Below are 21,185 nucleotides of genomic sequence, written 5' to 3' on the forward strand. Positions count from 1 at the left end.
AAGGCATTACAGAGTTGATTTCATTGTACTAAACAACCTTTTACCGTGAGGCGGCGTTTACAAGTATAAATAACTGTGCTTTTGCTATTGGTACAAAACTTGACTCAAGTTGAATATCTGATATATATTGCCAAAGTTTTATGTTTAAATCACTTTGCTATTGATTATCGCCGTATATTCTTGAAATAGATATTTCTCCATTTAATAAAATTTTAGAATGTGCCTTTATTAACATTTCTATTTAGGTATCCACCATATTCCTGTTCCAGACATATTCCTGTTCCAGACATATTCCTGTTCCAGACATATTCCTGTTTCATACATATTCCTGTTCCAGACATATTCCTGTTCCAGACATATTCCTGTTCAAGACATATTCCTGTTCCAGACATATTCCTGTTCCAGACATATTCCTGTTCCAGACATATTCCTGTTCCATACATATTCCTGTTCCAGACATATTCCTGTTCCAGACATATTCCTGTTTCATACATATTCCTGTTCCAGACATATTCCTGTTCCAGACATATTCCTGTTCAAGACATATTCCTGTTCCAGACATATTCCTGTTCCAGACATATTCCTGTTCCATACATATTCCTGTTCCAGACATATTCCTGTTCCAGACATATTCCTATTCCAGACATATTCCTGTTCAAGACATATTCCTGTTCAAGACACATTCCTGTTCCAGACAAAGTCCTGTTCCAGACATATTTCTGTTCCAGACATTTTCCTGTTCCAGACATATTCCTGTTCCAGACATTTTCCTGTTCCAGACATATTCCTGTTTCATACATATTCCTGTTCCAGACATATTCCTGTTCCAGACATTTTCCTGTTCCAGACATATTCCTGTTCCAGACATATTCCTATTCCAGACATATTCCTGTTCCAGACATAGGTGAATATTTGAATAGCATGACGGGGCTCGGATTATGATCAGGATAAAAGTAAACTTCATTACTACAATCGATGCGATAGCCTGACATTGTTTCTGTTTACTAGATGAAAAATTCTGCACTAAGTATTTTTGTCCATGTTTAGCTCAACTTAATGACGGAAAACCCTTTTTTTTCGCAAAAATACATTATTGAAAATACAAACCAATCGGGGTATAGGTGCAAACGGCCCAGACCTGTGTAAATAACATTAAATAGAAATGATCTTTCTCATATCGCTATTAATGAGCTCAACAAACTCTTTCTCCCATCGTTACAGCTTTAACTTTGTTTTTGAAACGGAAAGTGTCAACGTAATCTCAGGTAGAGCTGGAAAGTAGGAGGACATTTCGGTTGCGAAAATGTTCTATCACAGATTATTATGTATTATTATTCGTTAGTCAATATGAGACAAATTTTGTTTCTCAAGTTCAAGTTTCATTTGAAAGGATTTTTTTCCAAGACTTATCGAGCATGTTGCATTTGATGCTTCCAGTGACGTTTTTCATCGCTTCTTTGTAATTCTTGTGGGCTGTGTCATAGTTACTAATATTCGTCGACTAAAAATTATATATATATATATATATAGTTCGTCCATCGTGGTTCGATGATGACCACTTTGTCATCCAGGGGGCTGAGGGCTTTGCACTGGGGTTTTATGCCTCCTCATGTGGCTGGTGAGACCTATGTGAGCCCGGAATGTTCGGCCGCACACTGGGCAGATTATTCCAGCTGGAGCTAGTGTCATGGGCCTTGCTTTTCTTTTCTGGCGTTTTTCTTCTGCCAGCGTGGTTCTTTTTTCCTCAGCAACCTGTGCGCCAGTTTTCACAGCGCGACGCCATGATGCTCTGTCATGTGCCTCTGTCTCCCAGGTGCCTGGGTCTATGCTGAACGCCTTCAGAGAAGCTTTGAGGGTGTCCCTGAAGCGCTTTCTTTGCCCACCTTGCGAGCGCTTTCCTTCGCTTAGTTGGCCATACAAGAGTCCTTTAGGGATGCGGTGGTCTTCCATTCTGTAGACGTAACCTGCCCATCGCAGCTGGGACTGCATCAGGATTGTGTGGATGCTTTGCAGACACGCTCTTCGAAGGACTTCTGTATCTGGTATTTTGTCTTGCCATTTGACATTTAGTATTTTTCTCAGACATGTCATGTGGAAGTGGTTTAGTTTCTTTGCATGTTTACTGTACACTGTCCATGTTTCAGAGGCATAGAGCAATGTAGGGAGGATGACGGCTCTATAGACCCCTAGCTTGGTGTTTGTGGTGATACCACCTCTGTTCGAGACATTTGTAGACAGTCTGCCATAGGATGCACTGGCCTTGGCGATACGCAGGTCGATTTCACTATCGATTTTTCCATTTCTGGAGAGTGTGCTGCCAAGATATGTGAATTTGTCCACTGCGTTTATATCCTGTCCATTTATAGTAATGCTTGGATCCGAGTAGGCTTTCCCAGGAGCAGGTAGATATAAGACTTCAGTCTTGTTCGTATTGATGGTAAGGCCAAAGTCTGAGCATGCTCTCAATTATACAGTGAGTTTCGATGACTTTTGGTAGTTCACTTAGTACCAGACGTTCAAATCCAGACAGACATGCTTGGAGTACAATCTTTGCAAACATCATTAATTTTTTTTCAACAAGATTTTCTCCATTCCCCCCAAAAAATGAATCGACTTTACCTTTTTTTTACATTTCGTGATGTAGTCGTTTCGATTGGTTTACAAAAGTAAAAAAAAACAACTTTTAAAATCGCATCATTATATACATAAACATTCCTCTAAGTTACGTCATATCTATGTTAACTCTTTCTCTCCGTTATTATTTTTCCACGTTTCGAAGGACTTTTTCATTTGGTTCATTACTATTTCAATTCCCTGTTATGATTAAGCTTCAATAACAGTCGCTTGTTATCAGAAAATTTTTTTATTTCGTAAAGGGGGAATGCATGGTCGTTTTATATAGCACAAAGTCAAGTTTATAAAATTCAACATTAATTTAATTTCATGAGGTCAAATCAACGATGGTATCGTCGATTAAGAGAGAAAGAGTTAACAAAGCGCGAATTACCGTTATAGGCTCTTCCATGATGAAACTATGTTCTTTAATACCATGGACTATTCAAAGATAACCTATTATTAACTATAATCACTTTTCACTTTCGTCCGTCGCCATCTAGGATTCCGCAACGCTAACCCATTCATTAATTGACATTCATTTAATTTGTTTTAAAAATAGAGATGCTGCTACAATTAAAATGGTTGAAATCGTTCTGATTCACTTTTCTATCCTTGAAAACAACATAAAAATAGTAACTTTCAGAGGAAAACATTTTTACAATGTCAAGATTTACACACCAAAAATCCAATTTTCGATGGTCTTAAGCGAACCCTGAAAATCATCATTCGACCTCCAAAGGGGTCGTGACACACATTGAGAACTCCTGATCTATATAGACCCCCAGAGGTCTACGAAGACTTCTAAAGGGTCTATGAAAGTAAAAAAAAAATAATTTGTTGGTCTATGACATGTCCACGTGGGTCTAAGATATCGGATTTTAAGCAGGTCTTGAATTTAATGTTCACATCCCATATCTAATTAATTCATACACTAATATGAGATTTGTACCTTAGTTAATCCTTTCAATATTTATCCTTCTATTCAAACTAAAGATTGTTGTATTTAATTTCAATACTTATTTAAATAGCTTAATTTTGTCTACATGTAACTAATGTTAAACAAAAAGAAATGTAGATTGTACAGCGTTGATTATTTAAAATTTGGGATTCATTCCTTCCTTGTCAAACAAGGGGATGCCTAAAAGCCTTTTTATCATGAGTATATACAACAAATTATGCTGAAGGATCATTTGAGACGATGCGACCCTGATAAAATAACTAAAGGTTTGAAAAAACAAAGTTCCTAATAGACCCACACAATCTCTCTTCAACATCATCTAGAGAAGAAGATAGTTTATGTCTTTACTTATAACAAATACAGAAAACACTTAAGATAAAATATTTATTTTACAAGCCTTTGACATAGTTTTTGTTCCTTCCATGGACATAAATTACACTACAATAAATTAGACTATAATAAATTAGACTGCAATAAATAAGACTACAATAAATTAGACTACAATAAATTAGACTGCAATAAATTAGACTACAATAAATTAGACTACAATAAATTAGACTACAATAAATAAGACTATAATAAATTGGACTACAATAAATTAGACTACAATAAATTAGACTACAATAAATTAGACTGCAATAAATTAGACTGCAATAAATTAGACTACAATAAATTAGACTACAATAAATTAGACTACAATAAATTAGACTGCAATAAATTAGACTGCAATAAATTAGACTACAATAAATTAGACTGCAATAAATTAGGCTACATTCAAACTAATGATTGTGTTTATGTTAGGATAGAGCAGTCCCAGCATCGTCTCAACGATCAGGCAAGGCTTCATTCTTTGTGAGTGTTTTAAATGGAAGTGAGCCAAGTATCGGGGTCTACTACCCTTCCTGTACACAACCAGTTGTTCCCAGTCCGAAAAAATGTATCTTACCTCGCTACTACACTTCTGTTACTTTTGGAGACACCTCGGTAAGTTGACACTTCGGTAAGTTGACACTTCTGTAAAGTTGACACTTTCGGTAAGTTGACACTTTGATTAGTTAACACTTTCGGTAAGTTGACACTTCGGTTAGTAGACACTTTTAGTAAGTTAACACTTCGGTAAGCGTAAAGTTTGGTAAGTTGACACCTAAGTAAGTCGACACTTCGGTAAGTTGACCCATGAGATAAACATTGTTTTAAGTCTCGTGCTAGTCTTTCATTAGATGAATTCTGGACTCTTGTCTTTTCTTATTTTGCCTCTTTTTATTTTGTCTCTTTTTATTTTGCCCCTTTTTATTTTGTCTCTTTTTATTTTGTCTCTTTTTACTTTGCCCCTTTTTATTTTGTCTCTTTTTATTTTGTTATTTTGTCTCTTTTTATTTTGTCTCTTTTTATTTTGCCTCTTTTGTGTGTTTTGTCTCTTTTTATTTTGTCTCTTTTTATTTTGCCTCTTTTGTGTGTTTTGTCTGGCTCTATTCTTTTCTTTTCATTGGGCCTCCTCTTTAGGTGTGTTATGTCTCCGTTTAAATATCACACTTAGGAATAATATGACATTGGGCGGTAAATATCGCACAGTTTACCTAGAAATATAAATTATGTGATCCGACGTCCAATGTCTGTATTTATTCCTTCAAGTAAACTCTATAAACCATTGAACGTGCACTATTACTAAACAAAACAGAAAAATTTACATAATATTATCCTAAAAGTCAACTTAGCGAGAATTTGAAATTAGACTAATCCTTCTTATTGTCTTCCCTTGTATTTATTATACCTCCTTATCAAATGAATTCTCTACTAGACAGCGAAATAAAGAATCTTCCACTGAAAAGATCTTTCCTTAGTTGTAAATTCTTTGTCTTTTTAATAGTTCGATTAGAAAATTACTGCATTGCATTTTTTAAATTGATTGTTGTTTATTTCAATTAAAGCAACTAATTTCAAGGATTTTCGTTAAAGCTTATATCAACTCACTCTATATGTCTGTCTGTCTGTCCAGTACACAGTTTGAGTAGGGATTTGAACTCAAACCCCCTCCTTGATAGGTAGCCATGCAATTTTCGTCTATATCCACTGATCTCCCATCTTTATAAATTTTATCTCTTATTTTTTAACGAAACGAAAGATGATTTACTCAACATCTCTTTATAAAGTGAGAACCATTTAACTTTGAAATGTTAACTTTTGATATATTTATTAAACCAGGAAATAAAGTTAGAGCTCTACCCCGATCCACCTGACCCTAACAACACGGGATCTCCAGTGGACATCATGTTTCAAGATGAAAGTTTAATCAACGGATCTCAAACTCCCATAGTTTCAATACAAGAAAGTAAGTTTGACTATAACAGAGAACGTACATTTACAGTAGAACTTCATTTGTTTTATAGTTTTCGAATAGTTCTGTATAGTGTTTGTTTAATGCTTTCATTCAGTAGCGGGAATGTGGGGGTCCCAGGGGGTTGACCTTTTTAGAAGTCCCTGCATTTTGACATTCGACATTATGACGTAAGATAATTTACTTAATAAATATGCAGGTCTAAATTCCAATTGGTTTATTGTCTGTATAAAATTAGCAAAAGCTAATCCCTAAGACTCTTTTAATGAATAATACCGTTGTTTATTGGCGAGATAATGCACAAGTGACATCTCAATTCATATCGCTTCTCGTGCTTTCTGTGCAGCTAAGGTATCTATAACATCATCTAGATCAATGCTGTCTTGTATTTTTCAATCCACCTAAATGGCATTGGCAGTGACGTAATATTCAATATATTTAAAATGAATAAAAATTTAGGACATTCATTTAGGGGACCCTCAAGTAGGTCCGCGGGGATTTCAAAATTTTAAATCCCCCCTCTCCCACCGTAGCAACGCCTCTGTTTTCATTTCAATTATTTAAGTAGTTCGGTCTAGACTTAGTTAGTACTTTCATCTAGGCTTAGACACATGTGACCTACCAGACGTGATTCAGTCTCATCTCATGTCCGCCTGTAGTCCCGACTGGTGAATAGTAAAGTTCCCATTTCAGACCTTGTGGTCTATATGGTTAACAAGGGTGTCATATGGCCAGTACAACAACCATCCGCCTTTACTTTTCCCTAACTAATGTCAGGTACCCATTAGAGCTGGCTAGACTCAGAGGTGCCCGAAGATCCCGAAATTAAAAGTCCCAGTCTTCACCAGGTTTCGAACCCCGTTTCCCGGTTCGGAAGCCAAGCGCTTTACCGCTCAGCCACCGCGCCTCTGGTGAAAAAACCACTAACAAACTTCCTCCAGACGTCTCGATTTTTGGGCGAGTGTCTCCAACTGTCTTTACGTTTTGCCCATCTTCTTGGCGTCTGCTTACAAATCGCTACTCCATGTATCCCTGGGCCATTCCCTCTTCCTCTCTTTAGGGAGGATTCCAGTTCAGTGCTTGTCTTGTCGTGTTAGAGTCAGGCTTGCGAAGGGTGTGGCTTATCCATTTCCAATGAAGAAGAAGTAGATATCCTTCCGCAAGACTTTACATATAAAAGTCTTGTCTTCGAGTCCGAAGATTGATAAAGGGTGCAGCATTTCAAGTAGATACCAAGCCCCATCTATGACCTACATATTTTGCCACATCCAGAGCAGACATAGCCTTTGTCTTCCGGTGAGCGATTAATTTTTTTTTCACAATCTACGTCCGTCCCCGATTTTGTTTTGGTTCCAAACGTGTATTACGAGCCTAAGTAATTGATCTCTAACTAACTCGTTCTGGCGCCGCCTTCATCCAGGTGCTCTCTTTTATGTCAGCTAAGACAAGTTGACGCCTAAGCTGATCTTTAAAGTGTTTCCGTGGGGCACATGTGCTACGTCGACCACCTTTCAGCTCACCAAAAAAGTCCTTTTGCATATGTCCTCCCCCCCCCCCCCTTAACGATACTTGCGAGATACATATATTTACTTGTTTTAAAAGTTTACTGATATCTCAAACCTAAACATTGAAACTGAAAAGTTATTGTGATCGTAGAAATTAAAAAAATTATGCAAATAATATTTTTCTGTTCACTTAGCACTGCCTAGCAACTATGACAAATTCTTCACTGTGTCTGTTATCAAAGTCGGAACTAACAACTTCAAATGTGAGCTGAGAAAAGTGGCTGGAAAGGCGTTGAATTCTACGAGCTTCAAAACTCTGCAAATTTCTCTTGAGGTAAACGCTAACCCTACTCTCTATACAATAAAATTTGATTTTAAACCAATATTAACATTGGTAGAAAGTTGTACCTCAATCAGACCTTGTGTTCTATAGGGCAAATAATGTAAAGGTCATCTGGCTAGAAAAAAAAGCATGATTATTATTTCAAACATGAACTATTTGAAGTTCTCTTGCGCTGACAGGAATAAGATATCTATTAAAAAAAATCTATAGTAGTGCATATACTCTATGTCTATACCATAGTCAACTGAGACATTTTTTTATGATAGGGCAGGTCTTCAGTAAGGGCCTGATTTAAGTATGTGGATGCCCTGGGCAATTTTTCGAAAGCTTTAATAAAGATCTATTTATGTGCCACTTATGATTCATAAAATCATGTCATATTTTAGAACAAAGAACACAAATGTACTTGTACATTTAATCTCATTTTCATTTTCTTATATTCTATAAGTACTTTAGTTTATAGAGATGTATGTTTGCGAGTTTCTGGAGGGTAAGGCCCATGGCAGATGCACCTCCGTAAATCCGTAGTTACATTAGCATATCAGGAGAACGCTGTACTGAAGAGAGAGGAGCCCCCACTTTGCGAGTACTGTGACTCTCGCCTCACCGTGGAACATATCCTCGTTGATTGCCCCAGATACCAGGATGTCAGGGCGAAACATTTTAGAGCCACTAATCTAAAAACACTATTTAATAATGTCGACCCTGGGAAGGTACTGGGCTTTATTCGGGAAGTGGGGCTATCTACGAAGATCTGATTTCTGAATTTGTGAACATGCACTATTTACATTAGATTTTTACCAAATATTTAAATTTTTACTACCTTTACTATTTTAACTGTGAATAGACCTTGATTTTAATGATATGACTGTATAGAATCTGGCCCTTGTTGTTTAGAGAGAGAGTGGTCCTTGAGGGACTGCAGGCACGACATGGCCTAAATTGTGCCGATGTGCCTCAAATCAACAAATCAACAACATATCAGGAGAACGCTACAATGGGACACATTGACCACGACAGTGTGGCCAGCCGTAACGTTGTCAGATTTAAACATGTTTGCAGTAAAAATTGGGGGGAAAAAAATGTAAACTTTTCTAACCACTTGAAATTCGGATATATTTTTCATCTCTACTGCGTGCCCCCTTTCTTGCGGATACCCCGGGGGAGGAGCCCCGCCTTCCGTCCCTTAAATCCGACCCTGCCTGCAGTAGTTTGGCCTTCAAACATGTAATTAAAATCTTTTATTATGTTCCCTGGCTTGAAGATGGCTTCTAGGTCAGTCAATTCCGGCTCTACAGATTGCGGGGCACTATGCGAAACGGAATGCGCGAGGCCTAATCTAGGTATTGATAAGGATTATAACTGAAAATTAGGATTTTTTTAACGAAAATAAATCCGTCTTTATTTTATTCATACTTTACTAAGTGCAATATCATGATCAAATTAATTTTACGAGCCATTTACAGTAGATGGTTGTTTTCCAACAAAAAGCCGATAAACATCTGCCTTTTAGATTTACTATCGACTAGCAAAATATTGCTTTTGATTTTTTTTTACGAGATCGAGATTGATTTAGATCAATATTTATACGCCATTGACTATTAAAGTAAATTATTTATTGAAACTTCCTGTTTTGGTTAAAATTCGCCTTATTGTTACATTATTATTAAACTAAAGCTCCCAATGCCGTTTTTTTTATTGCAAGCTGGATTTGCGTTTTCCATATTGAATGTCACCAATTAGGACAATTTTGTCTATTTTTCTGGAAATTTTTATGAGTTTTCAGGATATTTTAACAGTTGCAGCAGATTACGGCCGCATAGGTTGTAGTGCCCTAAGGCTGGCCCTGAGGTCAGTTGCTAGTATGTTGTCACGACTCCTTCGACTGAAATTTTTATTTTCCAATACGTGAACTAATAATTCTCTAATGTTTCCAAGATCCAGATTCATTACTGTTATTATTACTGTATTATTATGCATTACGATAAAATTGTATCTATCTTTATAATTATCAAAACTCTATTTGTTTGAGCGCTTGAGAGGTTCTTATCCTTTCTTGTAAAAGCCCTTGACAGAAACCCTTGATGAAATGCGTAGTGTCTGTATGTAAATACAGGTCAAGAATTTGTAAGTTTCCCGGAGACAGAGGTCAGCAAGTCTGGGCAAAACGAAAAGAATATGAGACCTGGTTTCCTCCGGGGGCACGGGGCTCCGTGAGTCAAGGTGTGGCCTGAGCCGAGTCAATGTGACAGTGGCCCGACCTGCACTGATATAATACATTCCTCAAACTTGGACAGCCTCCGCCACGAGAAAGCGGTCAGGGCGCCTCAGGAGCTCCCAGACTCCCCGAAAAATTTTGGGGACTTGTCCCAGCACTCCAACCAATTTCCCATTAATTTTTTCCCCATTGTTGCCAAAGTATTATGGAAACTCACAGCCTGCTCTGTAGGTGGTGTTAGCACTCCCTGGTGGGCAAGGGAGTCTGCAATGATGAATCAATAATTGTGCTAATATTTTAAATGTTGGTTTGTATGTGTCTTTTTGAATGCAGATCGATGAAGATCCTTTACTCCCTGAGTGGGTAACTATCTACGTGATGGTCAAGGGGCCGTATGCACCGGTCCTTTTATCCAACAGCACTGACTGCTACATTTATGAGAATGCTACATTAGGATCAAGGGCTATTTCAGACAAATCTAACGGAGGACTTTACAAGCTTATGTTCTCTGACCCCAACAAGGTAAGTTGTGTTATGTTCCTTTGGATAGCACTTTGAAATTTGCATCCACGAATGCAGTTTCTGAGTGTACTGTATTGTGGATGTTTATATGGTTGGGGAATGAGTAATTTAGATATGTAATACTCCTAGTTGTTTACAAGACGAGACTTTAAATGATTTTCTCCATATTAACTAAGCAGTAGTTTAGAGAGTTACGTTCTTGGCTTGGTTTGGCTATCTTTATGTCCACATTCCTCTTTATTTCTACATCCATCTTTATATCTACGTCACTCTTTATATCTAAATTCCTGCTTTTCTCTACATCCCTCTTTATCTCTGCATCACTCTTTATGTTCTGCATCACTCTTTATGTCCACATTCCTCTTTATTTCTACATCCCTCTTTATCTCTACATCCCTCTTTATCTCTATGTCCCTCTTTACCTCTACGTCCCTCTTTATCTCAACGTCCCTCTTTATCTCTACATCCCTCTTTATATCTACATCCCTCTTTATCACTACATTCATTTTATCTCTACGTCCCTCTTTATCTTTACATCCCTCTTTATATCTACATCACTCTTAATTTCAACATTCCTCTTTATCTCCACATTCATCTTTATCTCCACATCCCTCTTTATCTCTACGTCCCTCTTTATCTCTACGTCCCTCTTTATATCTACATCCCTCTTTATCCCTATATTAATATTTATCTTTGCGTCCCTCTTTATTCAATGATTCAATTTTATCTATATGCTGCATCGAATCATTGTTCATGAAACTGAAAAAATATATCATATTCCATGGTCTTAGTGATGCATTTAGAAGACGTCTTATGTTAAGACCAACTTGTTCGACTACGCTATTCGCTATTCGTGTTACTGAAATCATTATGGCTTGTGTTGGTGTTGGTTCTATTTTTAGCATAAAACAGAGAAAAGGATTTTTTTTTAGTTACATTTATTTGAATATTTTCCTTTTCCCTTTTAAAAAGACGTCTTTCATAATTTATATGAATTGTTTTCTAAGTATTCCTCAAGTCCTGGTATATTTGACGTCACCGTTCTACCTGGAACACCGTTTACAGTGGACAATGACGGATTTGTGTCTTTGGCTAATGGAGCTCTTGATTATGAGTCTCAACAGATATACAACGTAACTGTGAGTTTTCTAAGTTTAAAATATGTGTACTGATCCCAAGTGTATAAGTGTATTAGTATGTGTACTGATCCCAAGTGTATAAGTGTATTAATATGTGTACTGATCCCAAGTGTATAAGTGTATTTGTATGTGTACTGATCCCAAGTGTATAAGTGTATTTGTATGTGTACTGATCCCAAGTGTATAAGTGTATTAGTATGTGTACTGATCCCAAGTGCATAAGTGTATTAGTATATGTACTGATAATAATAAGGCTTGTCTTCCAGTCCGAAGATTATTGAGGAATGCAGTATTTCCCGTGGCTGAGCAGCCCCAGCTGTGACCTACATATTTTGCCAGAGCAAGCATAACCATTGTCAGCAGGTGGTCGATTTAGATTTTCTTTTCATGTACTGATACCTAGTGTATAAATGTATTAGTATGTGTATTGATCCCTAATGTATAAGTGTATTAGTATGTGTATTGAAAATTAGTGTATAAATGTATTTGTATGTGTAATGGATACCTAGTGTATAAGTGTATTAGTATGTGTATTGATTCCTAGTGTTTAAATGTAGTAGCATGTGTACTGATACCTAGTGTATAATGTATTAGAATGTGTATTGATACCTGGGGTATAAGTGTATTAGTTTGTACATTGATCTTATTGTATAAGTGTATATCATGTGTATTGTTCCTTAGTGTATAAATGTATTATTATGTGCAATGATCTATAGTGTATAAGTGCAGTAGTACCCTGTGTGTATTGATTACTATTGTATAAGTGTATTAGTATGTGCATTGATCTCTAGTGTATAAGTGTAATAGTTTGTACATTGATCTTATTGTATAAGTGTATTAGTATGTGTATTGATCCCTAGTTTATAAATGTATTAGTATGTGTATTTACTTAATATACTTAGCATAGTAGTATTGCGTACTATACTATTAAACATGGACTAAATATACCGTAGGCCTACTGTGCAGTATTGTGCATTGATTTTGTAAAAGTATATATATATTGCGCAATGTAAGCTTACTATCGTACATTGCTGCCGGTGGACAACGGCTTTGACTGCAAAATGTTTGGAAGAATATGTAACTCACAAAAGGGTTTGCGTAGTCATGTGAAACATTGCCCTTTTTCTTTATCTTTGTAATCGCAGACATTGCCATTATTATTGTTATTGTGCATTTGACTCCATGTTCTCTCCAGTGAAGTATTTTGCATTGAAATATAGTGCGACTGTTTGGGCATCGGCTCTGTATCACCCAGTATAGAATACTGATAGACTTTTCTGTTTTACTTTACATTTCGAGAGACGAGAGTTTCCTCTACAAAATCTAATGGCACTAAACAGGCCAATCCTCTTTGTGGCCTACACATCCTTGAGTTACAGGCTAGACATTAGTAATCAGACTACAATAGACATAAACGTTTTTTTTCTGTTCTCTTTCTAAAGGTGATTGTAAGTATTGTTGACTGCTTGGGCTGCTCTACTCAAGTGACACTTACAGTTAATGTCATAGACGTCAACGAACACAGCCCAGAGATAGTGTCACCAGAGAGCCTCATTCTGTCCGTCCCTCCAGGTGACTGTAACTGTAACATCGCCAGAACCATTACAATGGTAAGGATGTCACAATATAATTTAGTGTAACTTATACCTAGGATTCGAATGTGTCTTCAATTGAATTAGAAGATTAACTAGAAGCGTCTGGTGAGACTAGTTCCTATAATGAAATTTTGCAAGCCTAATTAATTAAATGTTTTGAATTTCAAGGAAAAATATAAAGCCATCGGTTTAAATTAAATTTGACATACAATCTGGATCTATTAGCTGGGTATTCTCTTGTCTGAGATAAATGTTTTTTGTTTTTATCTCAGATTCATGCAAGAGATGTTGATTTTGGACCTCTAGAATTCAAGCTTTATAGAGTTGTTCCTCCTGCTGCCTTCGACAAGTTTACGGTAGACTCAGGGGGCGCTGTCAGCCTCCATAGTCCTGTGGTGTCTGGACAAGTCTTCGCGCTCATTGTACAGGTCTTTGACCATGGAGACCCCGTGTTAATGTAAGCCTTATAGTAGTTATTGTTAATAGTAATATACAACGGATCATCTATACAAGTTAAGCTATTGCAGACAATTAGTTATTAGATAGGTCAATATGGCCTCCTTCAGTCGCGAAGCGTCTATTGACATGTCATGAAAATGAGATGAATGCCTGGGCATTAGCTGTGGTCGGGACGATGTCGCCCACACAGCAGTTCCTCCATCTCCACGCTGCTGATGTATCCAAAGGAACGGCAAGTGTTGATACAGTTTGGGGTCAGAGGGGTCACAGGCTCTACCAGGGTGTAGTACTGGGTGCCGCAGACTAGTTATTAGATAAAGGAGACAATATTAATTGAGTTGTAATGGCAAGTGTTACCCGTAGAACAGTGATGTCCATATACAATTCCGACAGAAGCATTATGGTCAGATTTAATTTTTTTTTCGGGCCTGATTCCTGTAGGCCTACTACTGTGAACAGATGTTTGGAGGGGCCAATATAGCACCGCCTTAATTAAATACCGGATATGGCCCGCTGGTAGTAGGCTGGGTATCACTGCTCTAGACTAATATATTAAATTGCTCCTACCGAAAATTCGATATAGCGTGGTAGATAATGATATTTAAGAAATTGATATTTAAAATTCATGTATGTAGAATACAGCGAATATAAATCGTTTTCAGACGTATGTAATACAAGATCTTGAGTCTGGAAACTAATATATACATAGTATACATACAGTTGAATCCAGGGGCGGACTGGATGTCAAAATCTGCCCAGGCATTTCTATACAATCAGGCCCGTAAATTACATATCTTTTGATGGACATCCAATTATAGGTCCTCAAATTCATTATATTACTTTGAGCATCGATAACTGTTGACATGCATACAATGAGCTCTGTATTTCTATATAAAAAAACATATCCCTTATGTTGCTTTATAATCGCCCAGTGTGTAGGCCCTAAAAGCATACTTGTAGCACTGTCTACGGATGTAAGCTATTACATTATCTCGAATAATTTATTAAATTACAATTGCACTGAAGAGAGATTAAAGAGGGCCCCGTTTGTAAAAGAATATTATAAAACCTGTAACAATTTAATACATAGTGACATCCATGCGACCCTTTCTGTGGTCCTACTGGCCCTTTTGGGTACCGGCCCACCGGGCATTTGCCCGAGTGCCCATATAGCTAGTCCGCCCCTGGTTGGATCTAATGCTTTCACCAGATAGATCAGAAAATCAAAATTAAGAATTCTTAACAGAACGTAGCAGACAATGAGCTAACCGTTTACTTATAAGAAAACTTGTTACAAATTTTATATTTTCAAGTGATTATTTCGAATTTCAAACGCATTAAGCTTCTAGGCAGGCTTTATGATTTAATACAGTTGTTTATATTGCTTTAGTACAGTTGTTTATATTGATTTATAACAGTTGTTTATATTGATCTACTACAATTGTTTGTATTGATGTAGTACAGTTGTTTATATTTATTTTGCTACAGTTTTTATATTGCTTTAGTACAGTTGCTTCTGTTGATTCAGTACATTATTTTATATTGATTTAGTACAATTGTTAAGAAATTTACATGATTGTTCGACTTTATCAATCAGCCAAGTAATCTATTTGTATAGCAATAGAGATAATAAATGAAAAAAATTATAAATGGGCTAAGACAAATTTAAAATTTAGACATAGTTGAGTGACAGCAGTACTGATAATTGCTTAACCTTTGTTAGGGTGATAAAAGAATATGCATCCTCTGTTTGGGACTCCTCAAGAAAACATTAAGAAACTGGAACAGACACAAAATAGAGCAGTGAGATTCATAACAAACGAATATTTTCATTTGATCACTGTAAAACCATGAGTAAATTAATTAAATTTAGAAAACCCTTTCGGAAAGAAGACTCACTCAAAATTAATGTAGCAATTATGCATAATACACTAAACCATAATATTCAAATACAAAAACCAAATTTAACAAGGTTACAAAGACAGTTTGTGTGGCAATAGGAGTATAATATCGGCCCCCTAAGTTGTCCTCCCAGGCAGGCTTCAATATTTTCAGAAAGAACATCCAAATGAAATTATATCAAAGACAAATGAGAGATAAGAATAGAGAAAGAAGGTTGACAGACATTTCACACAAAACTAATAGCGTTTTTTCCACTTTCGGGGGTCGCTAATAAAATACTCTGAAAGACACAAAGATAATGGCACATTCCTCGTTCCTTATGCTAGGACAAATGTGTACAAATACTCCTTCTTCCCTAGTGCTATTAGAGCATGGAATGGGTTGCCTGACCCAGACAGGAAAACCGGTGCATGACTGGATGGACCTATGTAAACGTGTAGGACGTAATCATCTTCTCTATTGAAGTAACGTCTGTATTTTATAAGATAAGATTGCTGGAATAATTTACTAGTAGTAACGATATCAGCGTTAAATGTTTGTGCACGAGAAACGTTTATTTCTGAACGTTATTAATTTTGGGCTTTCCTTGTTTTATCTGTTTATCTAATCTCCAGGACTGAAGCTATTGTGATCATCAGTGTCAACGCCCTGGTCTCGAGGTCTACGTCTCAAGCTAATCAATGTGTCATATATGTCAATGAGGTCTGATATATTATGTGATTACTCAATATTTTATTTATAAATCAATTTCTATATCAAAAGAGCAAATGAGTAACTCTTATTGGACCGAATATGTTGAGTAATTGTGTGTAGGTGTTTTTTTTTTGTAACAGTTTGAAAAAAAAAAGGAGTGGTAGTACTCTATGGAGATAGTTCACTAAGAATACTTCAAGTTAATAAAGTCAAACATTGTTTGGGTGACGATTCTTTGTTTTCCCCATTCTGTATTATTGCCCTTGAATATTTATTATTACCGCTTGTTTGCATCTCTTTAAGAACTCTATTGGTGACGACAGTTGGCTATTAGCTTGAATGACGTCTAGTTCATTAAATTGTTTGTTTGTTTTCTTTTGATTATTTGTTGTATTACAGTGTTCTCATACAATGTTTGTTAAATAGTAAACTAGATCTACACTTTTTAAAATTTATTCCTTGTCTTATTAACTTTCTTTAAGTTTGTTATATGGTTCAATATAACCGACGATGCATCTAGTAAAATACTGCGATGTATCTAGAGTAAACTCTATACCATCCAAAACAAGCACCTTAACAACCCTGAACACACGCAAGCACCAGCAACCCTGAACACACGAAAGCACCAGCATCGACTTTTAACATTGACGTGCAAGAAGACATTTCATTTAAATCAGTGATCTCCAAACTACGTCCAGTGGACCGTATTCGGCCCATGCTATCCTGCCCCATAAAACGTATGCACACATTACATCATGAAGCTCTAGAGTCTCTGTTTCATTAAACTGCGATTTGTTTTCGTTCTTGGCATGATATGACATGACTTGACATACTAAGCTTACGTGACATATATGACTTAATCCTATGAACTCCCAGAGAAACATAGGGCCGTAACACCTCTCCACCGATCTCGGCTATGAGCAGCCCTTTTTCTGCTTCCATGTTATTCCAGCTTCACTGATGACTGACCTCTTCCAGGTTTAGCTTGGGCCTGTCCACTTTCGTCTTCCATACCGGCCCCAATCAAATGCCTGCCTTGCAACATTGCTAACTGGATTATCTTAGGCTGTGTCCTATCCAAGGCGCGTGACTTGCATGTCAGTAATTTGTATTCTCCCCTCCACAAGGCCAAACAAAATATTGTATACCAAAGTCCCAAATTTGTACAACTAAAGGAACTTATGTATACCAAAGTCCTAAATTTGTACAACTAAAGGAACTTATGTATACCAAAGCCCTAAATATGTACAACTAAAGGAACTTATGTATACCAAAGTCCTAAATTTGTACAACTAAAGAAACTTATGTATACCAAAGTCCTAAATTTGTACAACTAAAGGAACTTATAATGTATGCACACACACACACAGATGACTCTACACAAATACTTGATAATAACTTTAATAATTAAGCATTTACAAAAAAATCAATACACTAAGAATATCAAGCTGCAGGCAAGAAAAATGCAGAATAAAGTAACAAAAATTGTGTATGTAGTTTATATATAGCAAAAAAAGTGCTCAGAAATAAATAATAAAACAATGCTGGGGCATTGGGATTCGAAACAAACCTTTCACCCGGACGTTATCGCCTCTACTCTAAGTTCCTCGGTTGTGGTCTCCCGATTGGAACTTGCCATCTTTTTGTACAAGAGTAGGACTCGCTTGTTACAGATGAATGACACGAAGATAGCTACACCTTGAAGTCCATTCAGTACTATGGAAATCAACCTGTCGTGTAATGTAATAGGTAATGAGAAACATAAACTTGTATAGAAGCCTATGCAAAAGGTTAAAACTTAAATTTTTAATGACGAGCGATTGTTTAGAAATACATGTTATTATTTTTGTTTTGCCATTTAGTGTACTTTTACAAGTCTTAACTCTAACTAAGTTTATTTTAAACATTAATTACTTATACACTGTTTGGTATAATGTACAATGCGTTAATAATCTATTTAAATAATTGACTTTAGAAAAAACGTCCATAGTGTTATGACCCTATTGGCGGCGCAAAAGGGTTGACTATAGGCCCAGCTGACATACACGTGAATCACTCAGGTCAGCGGGGCCATGGACAAGGGACAGTACTACGATTACACGCAAAAATGACCAATGTTATGGTCATGTGATGGAAAGCCTGCGTGTACGAGTGAGACAGTGTGTAGGAAAGCGGCAGTTCAAGACCGGAGAGCGTCGAGACCGGGACTGTTAGTCGGCCATGAAGTCGGTCCTGGTTGAGTCCTCATGTGTTGATGTACAAGTCCAGAAAGAGAGACAGTAGAGTTTTGTACGGTGATGTACAGAGTGACATTTTAGTTGTTGATGTGTTTGATGCCAATTGTCTAGTATTGGCTGTTACCTACTTATTCACTCATTATTAAAGTACCCGATATTGTGGAGCTCTTGTTGTCAAGTTCTTGATGTGTTGATGTGTTGTGTTGAGTTTTAGCAGTGTTTACAGAAGGCCTGATTAGGATAGAGAATCGTAACAATATAGTTTCACCTTGCTTCTTTTAATTTTTAGAATTATTATTCAACATTTTCCCACCTCATAAATTTCGTAAAATGTGCATATTTATAAGAAACCAAAAATTTGTTTGACAGTGGCCTCCGCAGAGATCGGATTCCACGAAAAATAAAATAGATATGAAATATCTTACTGAAGGATGCTATTGTTCAAGGCAGCGGCCACAATGGCGACTGTCCAGAAAGCTCCTGTCACAGAGGACAACTTGACATAGATTTGCCATTCAATGTTCTGCTCTTCCTTCTTGATGATAGACTGCAATTTACGTACGCTGTGAATCTTGTGTACGGCTTTGGTGAAAAACACCACATTGGTCAGCGTGACTAGAGATAGCGGCCCAGCCACCGTAAGACCTGGTATAGAGTAGAACAAAAAAATTAATGGCATCAGAGACTGTGTGAAAAGTGTATAGTATTACAAGACATACTGATAAGAGAGATAGTGGTCTTGCCACTGGGATACCTGGTATACAGTATAACTAGAATTAATGATAGGAGACATAATCTAGAGATTATATAAGGTACTAGCAGATACCCGTGCTACGGTACGGTGGAAATATTTTGTATGCCCGATGGCTGCCTGGTCGTGCGGCTTGCGCGCTGGACTGTCGTTCGAATTTATCGATGGTCGAGGGTTCAAATTCTGCCCGCTCCCATCCCCCGTCGTCCTGCGGGAGGTTTGGACTAGGAAGTAAACTATCAACTCTGAAGGAATACAAACGAAACACTATAAAAAAATTGGCCCCCATCCTAAATAACTTTTTTGGGGGGTCTCTTTTCATCATACAAACGAAGGTCCTAACCCCCCCTCCTCCATTATAGATACAAGCACTTTTTAGGACCAGTGTTCCATATCCTTGCATTATACTGCCCCCAACATATACGGGCTAAATGTTCGTATTTCATGGTCCACAGCAAAAAGGACAAGTGGTGATTATGCCTGAATTTTATATTTCATATACTCGCGTAAGGTAGAGTGGTTCTAACACTTTGACACAGGTGGACTCCATGATATGAGTGTTGTTAGGACACGATTAGAAATATGGTTTTCAAAAGTTGTTTGTTTCATCAACAAGGTTAAAGTTTTTGCGTAGGTGCAGTGAGTTTAATAAAAAGAAGACTAGGATTTGAGATGTGACGAAACAAAACATAGAATGCTTTGGGCGGCTTTAGAGAGAGGCAGGTTTGATATATGTTTTATATACGTAGAGATTGGACGTATCGACATTCAACGGTTCGATTCATTTACGTAATCTACTTATATTTAACATTGTTCATCAGCATCCACTATATTTATTGTGTTGACCTTTCACCTGTGTTAGTTGGTTACTTTAGACTTATCTGCACAAGACACAGCGCGGAGGCGCCTAACATAAGCCATTTGCCTGTGAAAACTTCCAATCAGCGTCATAAGTGATTATGGAAATTCAATTCATTTCTATGATGATCTCGAGAATCAGAAAAAAAAAGAATATATACACATACACACATAATATATATATGTATATATAAGCCCCACACAGTGTGTATGTAATTGATGCATAGTGGTGACATATTGAACTCAAAAAAAGTCGCTATTTTTCAAGAAGAGAATAGCCTTAGTTAATATTCATGAATACGATTTAACTAATTACATATAATCTGTCAACATATATTTTACAAATCATTTATTTTAGCTTAAATTAAGTGAAGGGAACAATAAGTGAAGTCCCCATTTCAGATCCTGCATAACCTTTGGGCCAATGAAGTAAAAATTACATATTTAATAATATAGCGTCTATTGCTAGCCTATGGCTAGTACCACATCTTACCATCTTTACTCTCAATGAAATTAATTCTAAAATAGTTTTCGAAAATGTGAATATCTAATTTACAAATTCACAAGTCTGAAAAGATTTGTTAATATTTTGGATCTCTATTTCCATTTTAAACATCTTACCTACAAGTAAAGTTGAATTTAAGTAACAGCTAAATCTTCCATAGCCTATTTCCTTTCCTGCTGATTCCACATAACTACCAACAACAGTGGTCAAGATGATGGCTGAAGGACAGGTCAGTGAAAACAAGATTTTCTTCCAGGCCATGAACAAGTCCTGCAGTGACGAGGTTCTTCTGGTGCTGGAAGTAAAAACTTGAAACATGTGGTAACTGCAGAGGAAACTCCAGGAGAACATCCACAACCACAGGAAGTGAGTCACCACACCAAGAACTGTACACATTGTGCTCGACCTGAAGCTAAGGACAAAGGTTAAAAACATCACTATGTTTACTTTTCTATAATGATTTTTTTAAAATGAAAACTAGATTTAGTACAAGGCTTTGTTTACTCAATTATAGTTAAGTCATAGTTGTCAGAGTTATCATTTATAGAT

General features: G+C 36.8%; 2 protein-coding genes across 2 annotated transcripts in view; one reads left to right on the top strand and one right to left on the bottom strand.

Moving 5' to 3' along the window:
* LOC106050320 (cadherin-99C-like) overlaps positions 1 to 16,740 on the top strand; it is a 33,066-nt gene extending 16,326 nt beyond the window's left edge. The window contains exons 8-15 of the mRNA XM_056018813.1: positions 4,376 to 4,558; positions 5,777 to 5,903; positions 7,609 to 7,748; positions 10,309 to 10,497; positions 11,505 to 11,636; positions 13,079 to 13,246; positions 13,504 to 13,688; positions 16,207 to 16,740. Coding sequence (XP_055874788.1) covers positions 4,376 to 4,558; positions 5,777 to 5,903; positions 7,609 to 7,748; positions 10,309 to 10,497; positions 11,505 to 11,636; positions 13,079 to 13,246; positions 13,504 to 13,688; positions 16,207 to 16,300 — 1,218 coding nt within the window. The 3' untranslated portion in view covers positions 16,301 to 16,740. The remainder of the gene's footprint in view (positions 1 to 4,375; positions 4,559 to 5,776; positions 5,904 to 7,608; positions 7,749 to 10,308; positions 10,498 to 11,504; positions 11,637 to 13,078; positions 13,247 to 13,503; positions 13,689 to 16,206) is intronic.
* A 2,203-nt stretch (positions 16,741 to 18,943) lies between these two features.
* LOC106050322 (putative adhesion G protein-coupled receptor E4P) lies at positions 18,944 to 21,126 on the bottom strand. The gene is made up of 2 exons (XM_013205277.2): positions 20,753 to 21,126; positions 18,944 to 19,167 (listed from the first exon to the last, which is right to left on the bottom strand). Exons 1-2 carry the CDS (start codon positions 21,069 to 21,071, stop codon positions 18,944 to 18,946), a joined length of 543 nt encoding a protein of 180 aa, XP_013060731.2. The 5' UTR covers positions 21,072 to 21,126.
* Between the last annotated feature and the right edge of the window lie 59 nt (positions 21,127 to 21,185).

The sequence above is a fragment of the Biomphalaria glabrata genome, chromosome 2, assembly GCF_947242115.1.
Source record: "Biomphalaria glabrata chromosome 2, xgBioGlab47.1, whole genome shotgun sequence".
Taxonomy (NCBI): domain Eukaryota; kingdom Metazoa; phylum Mollusca; class Gastropoda; family Planorbidae; genus Biomphalaria; species Biomphalaria glabrata.

Bases quoted from the DNA above. Each gene is read 5' to 3' on its own strand.
- LOC106050322 (XM_013205277.2), bottom strand. From the start codon at position 21,071: ATGTTTTTAACCTTTGTCCTTAGCTTCAGGTCGAGCACAATGTGTACA. The intron at 19,168-20,752 runs GTAAGATGTTTA...ACTCTATACCAG, and splicing joins AAATTCAACTTTACTTGTAG to GTCTTACGGTGGCTGGGCCG.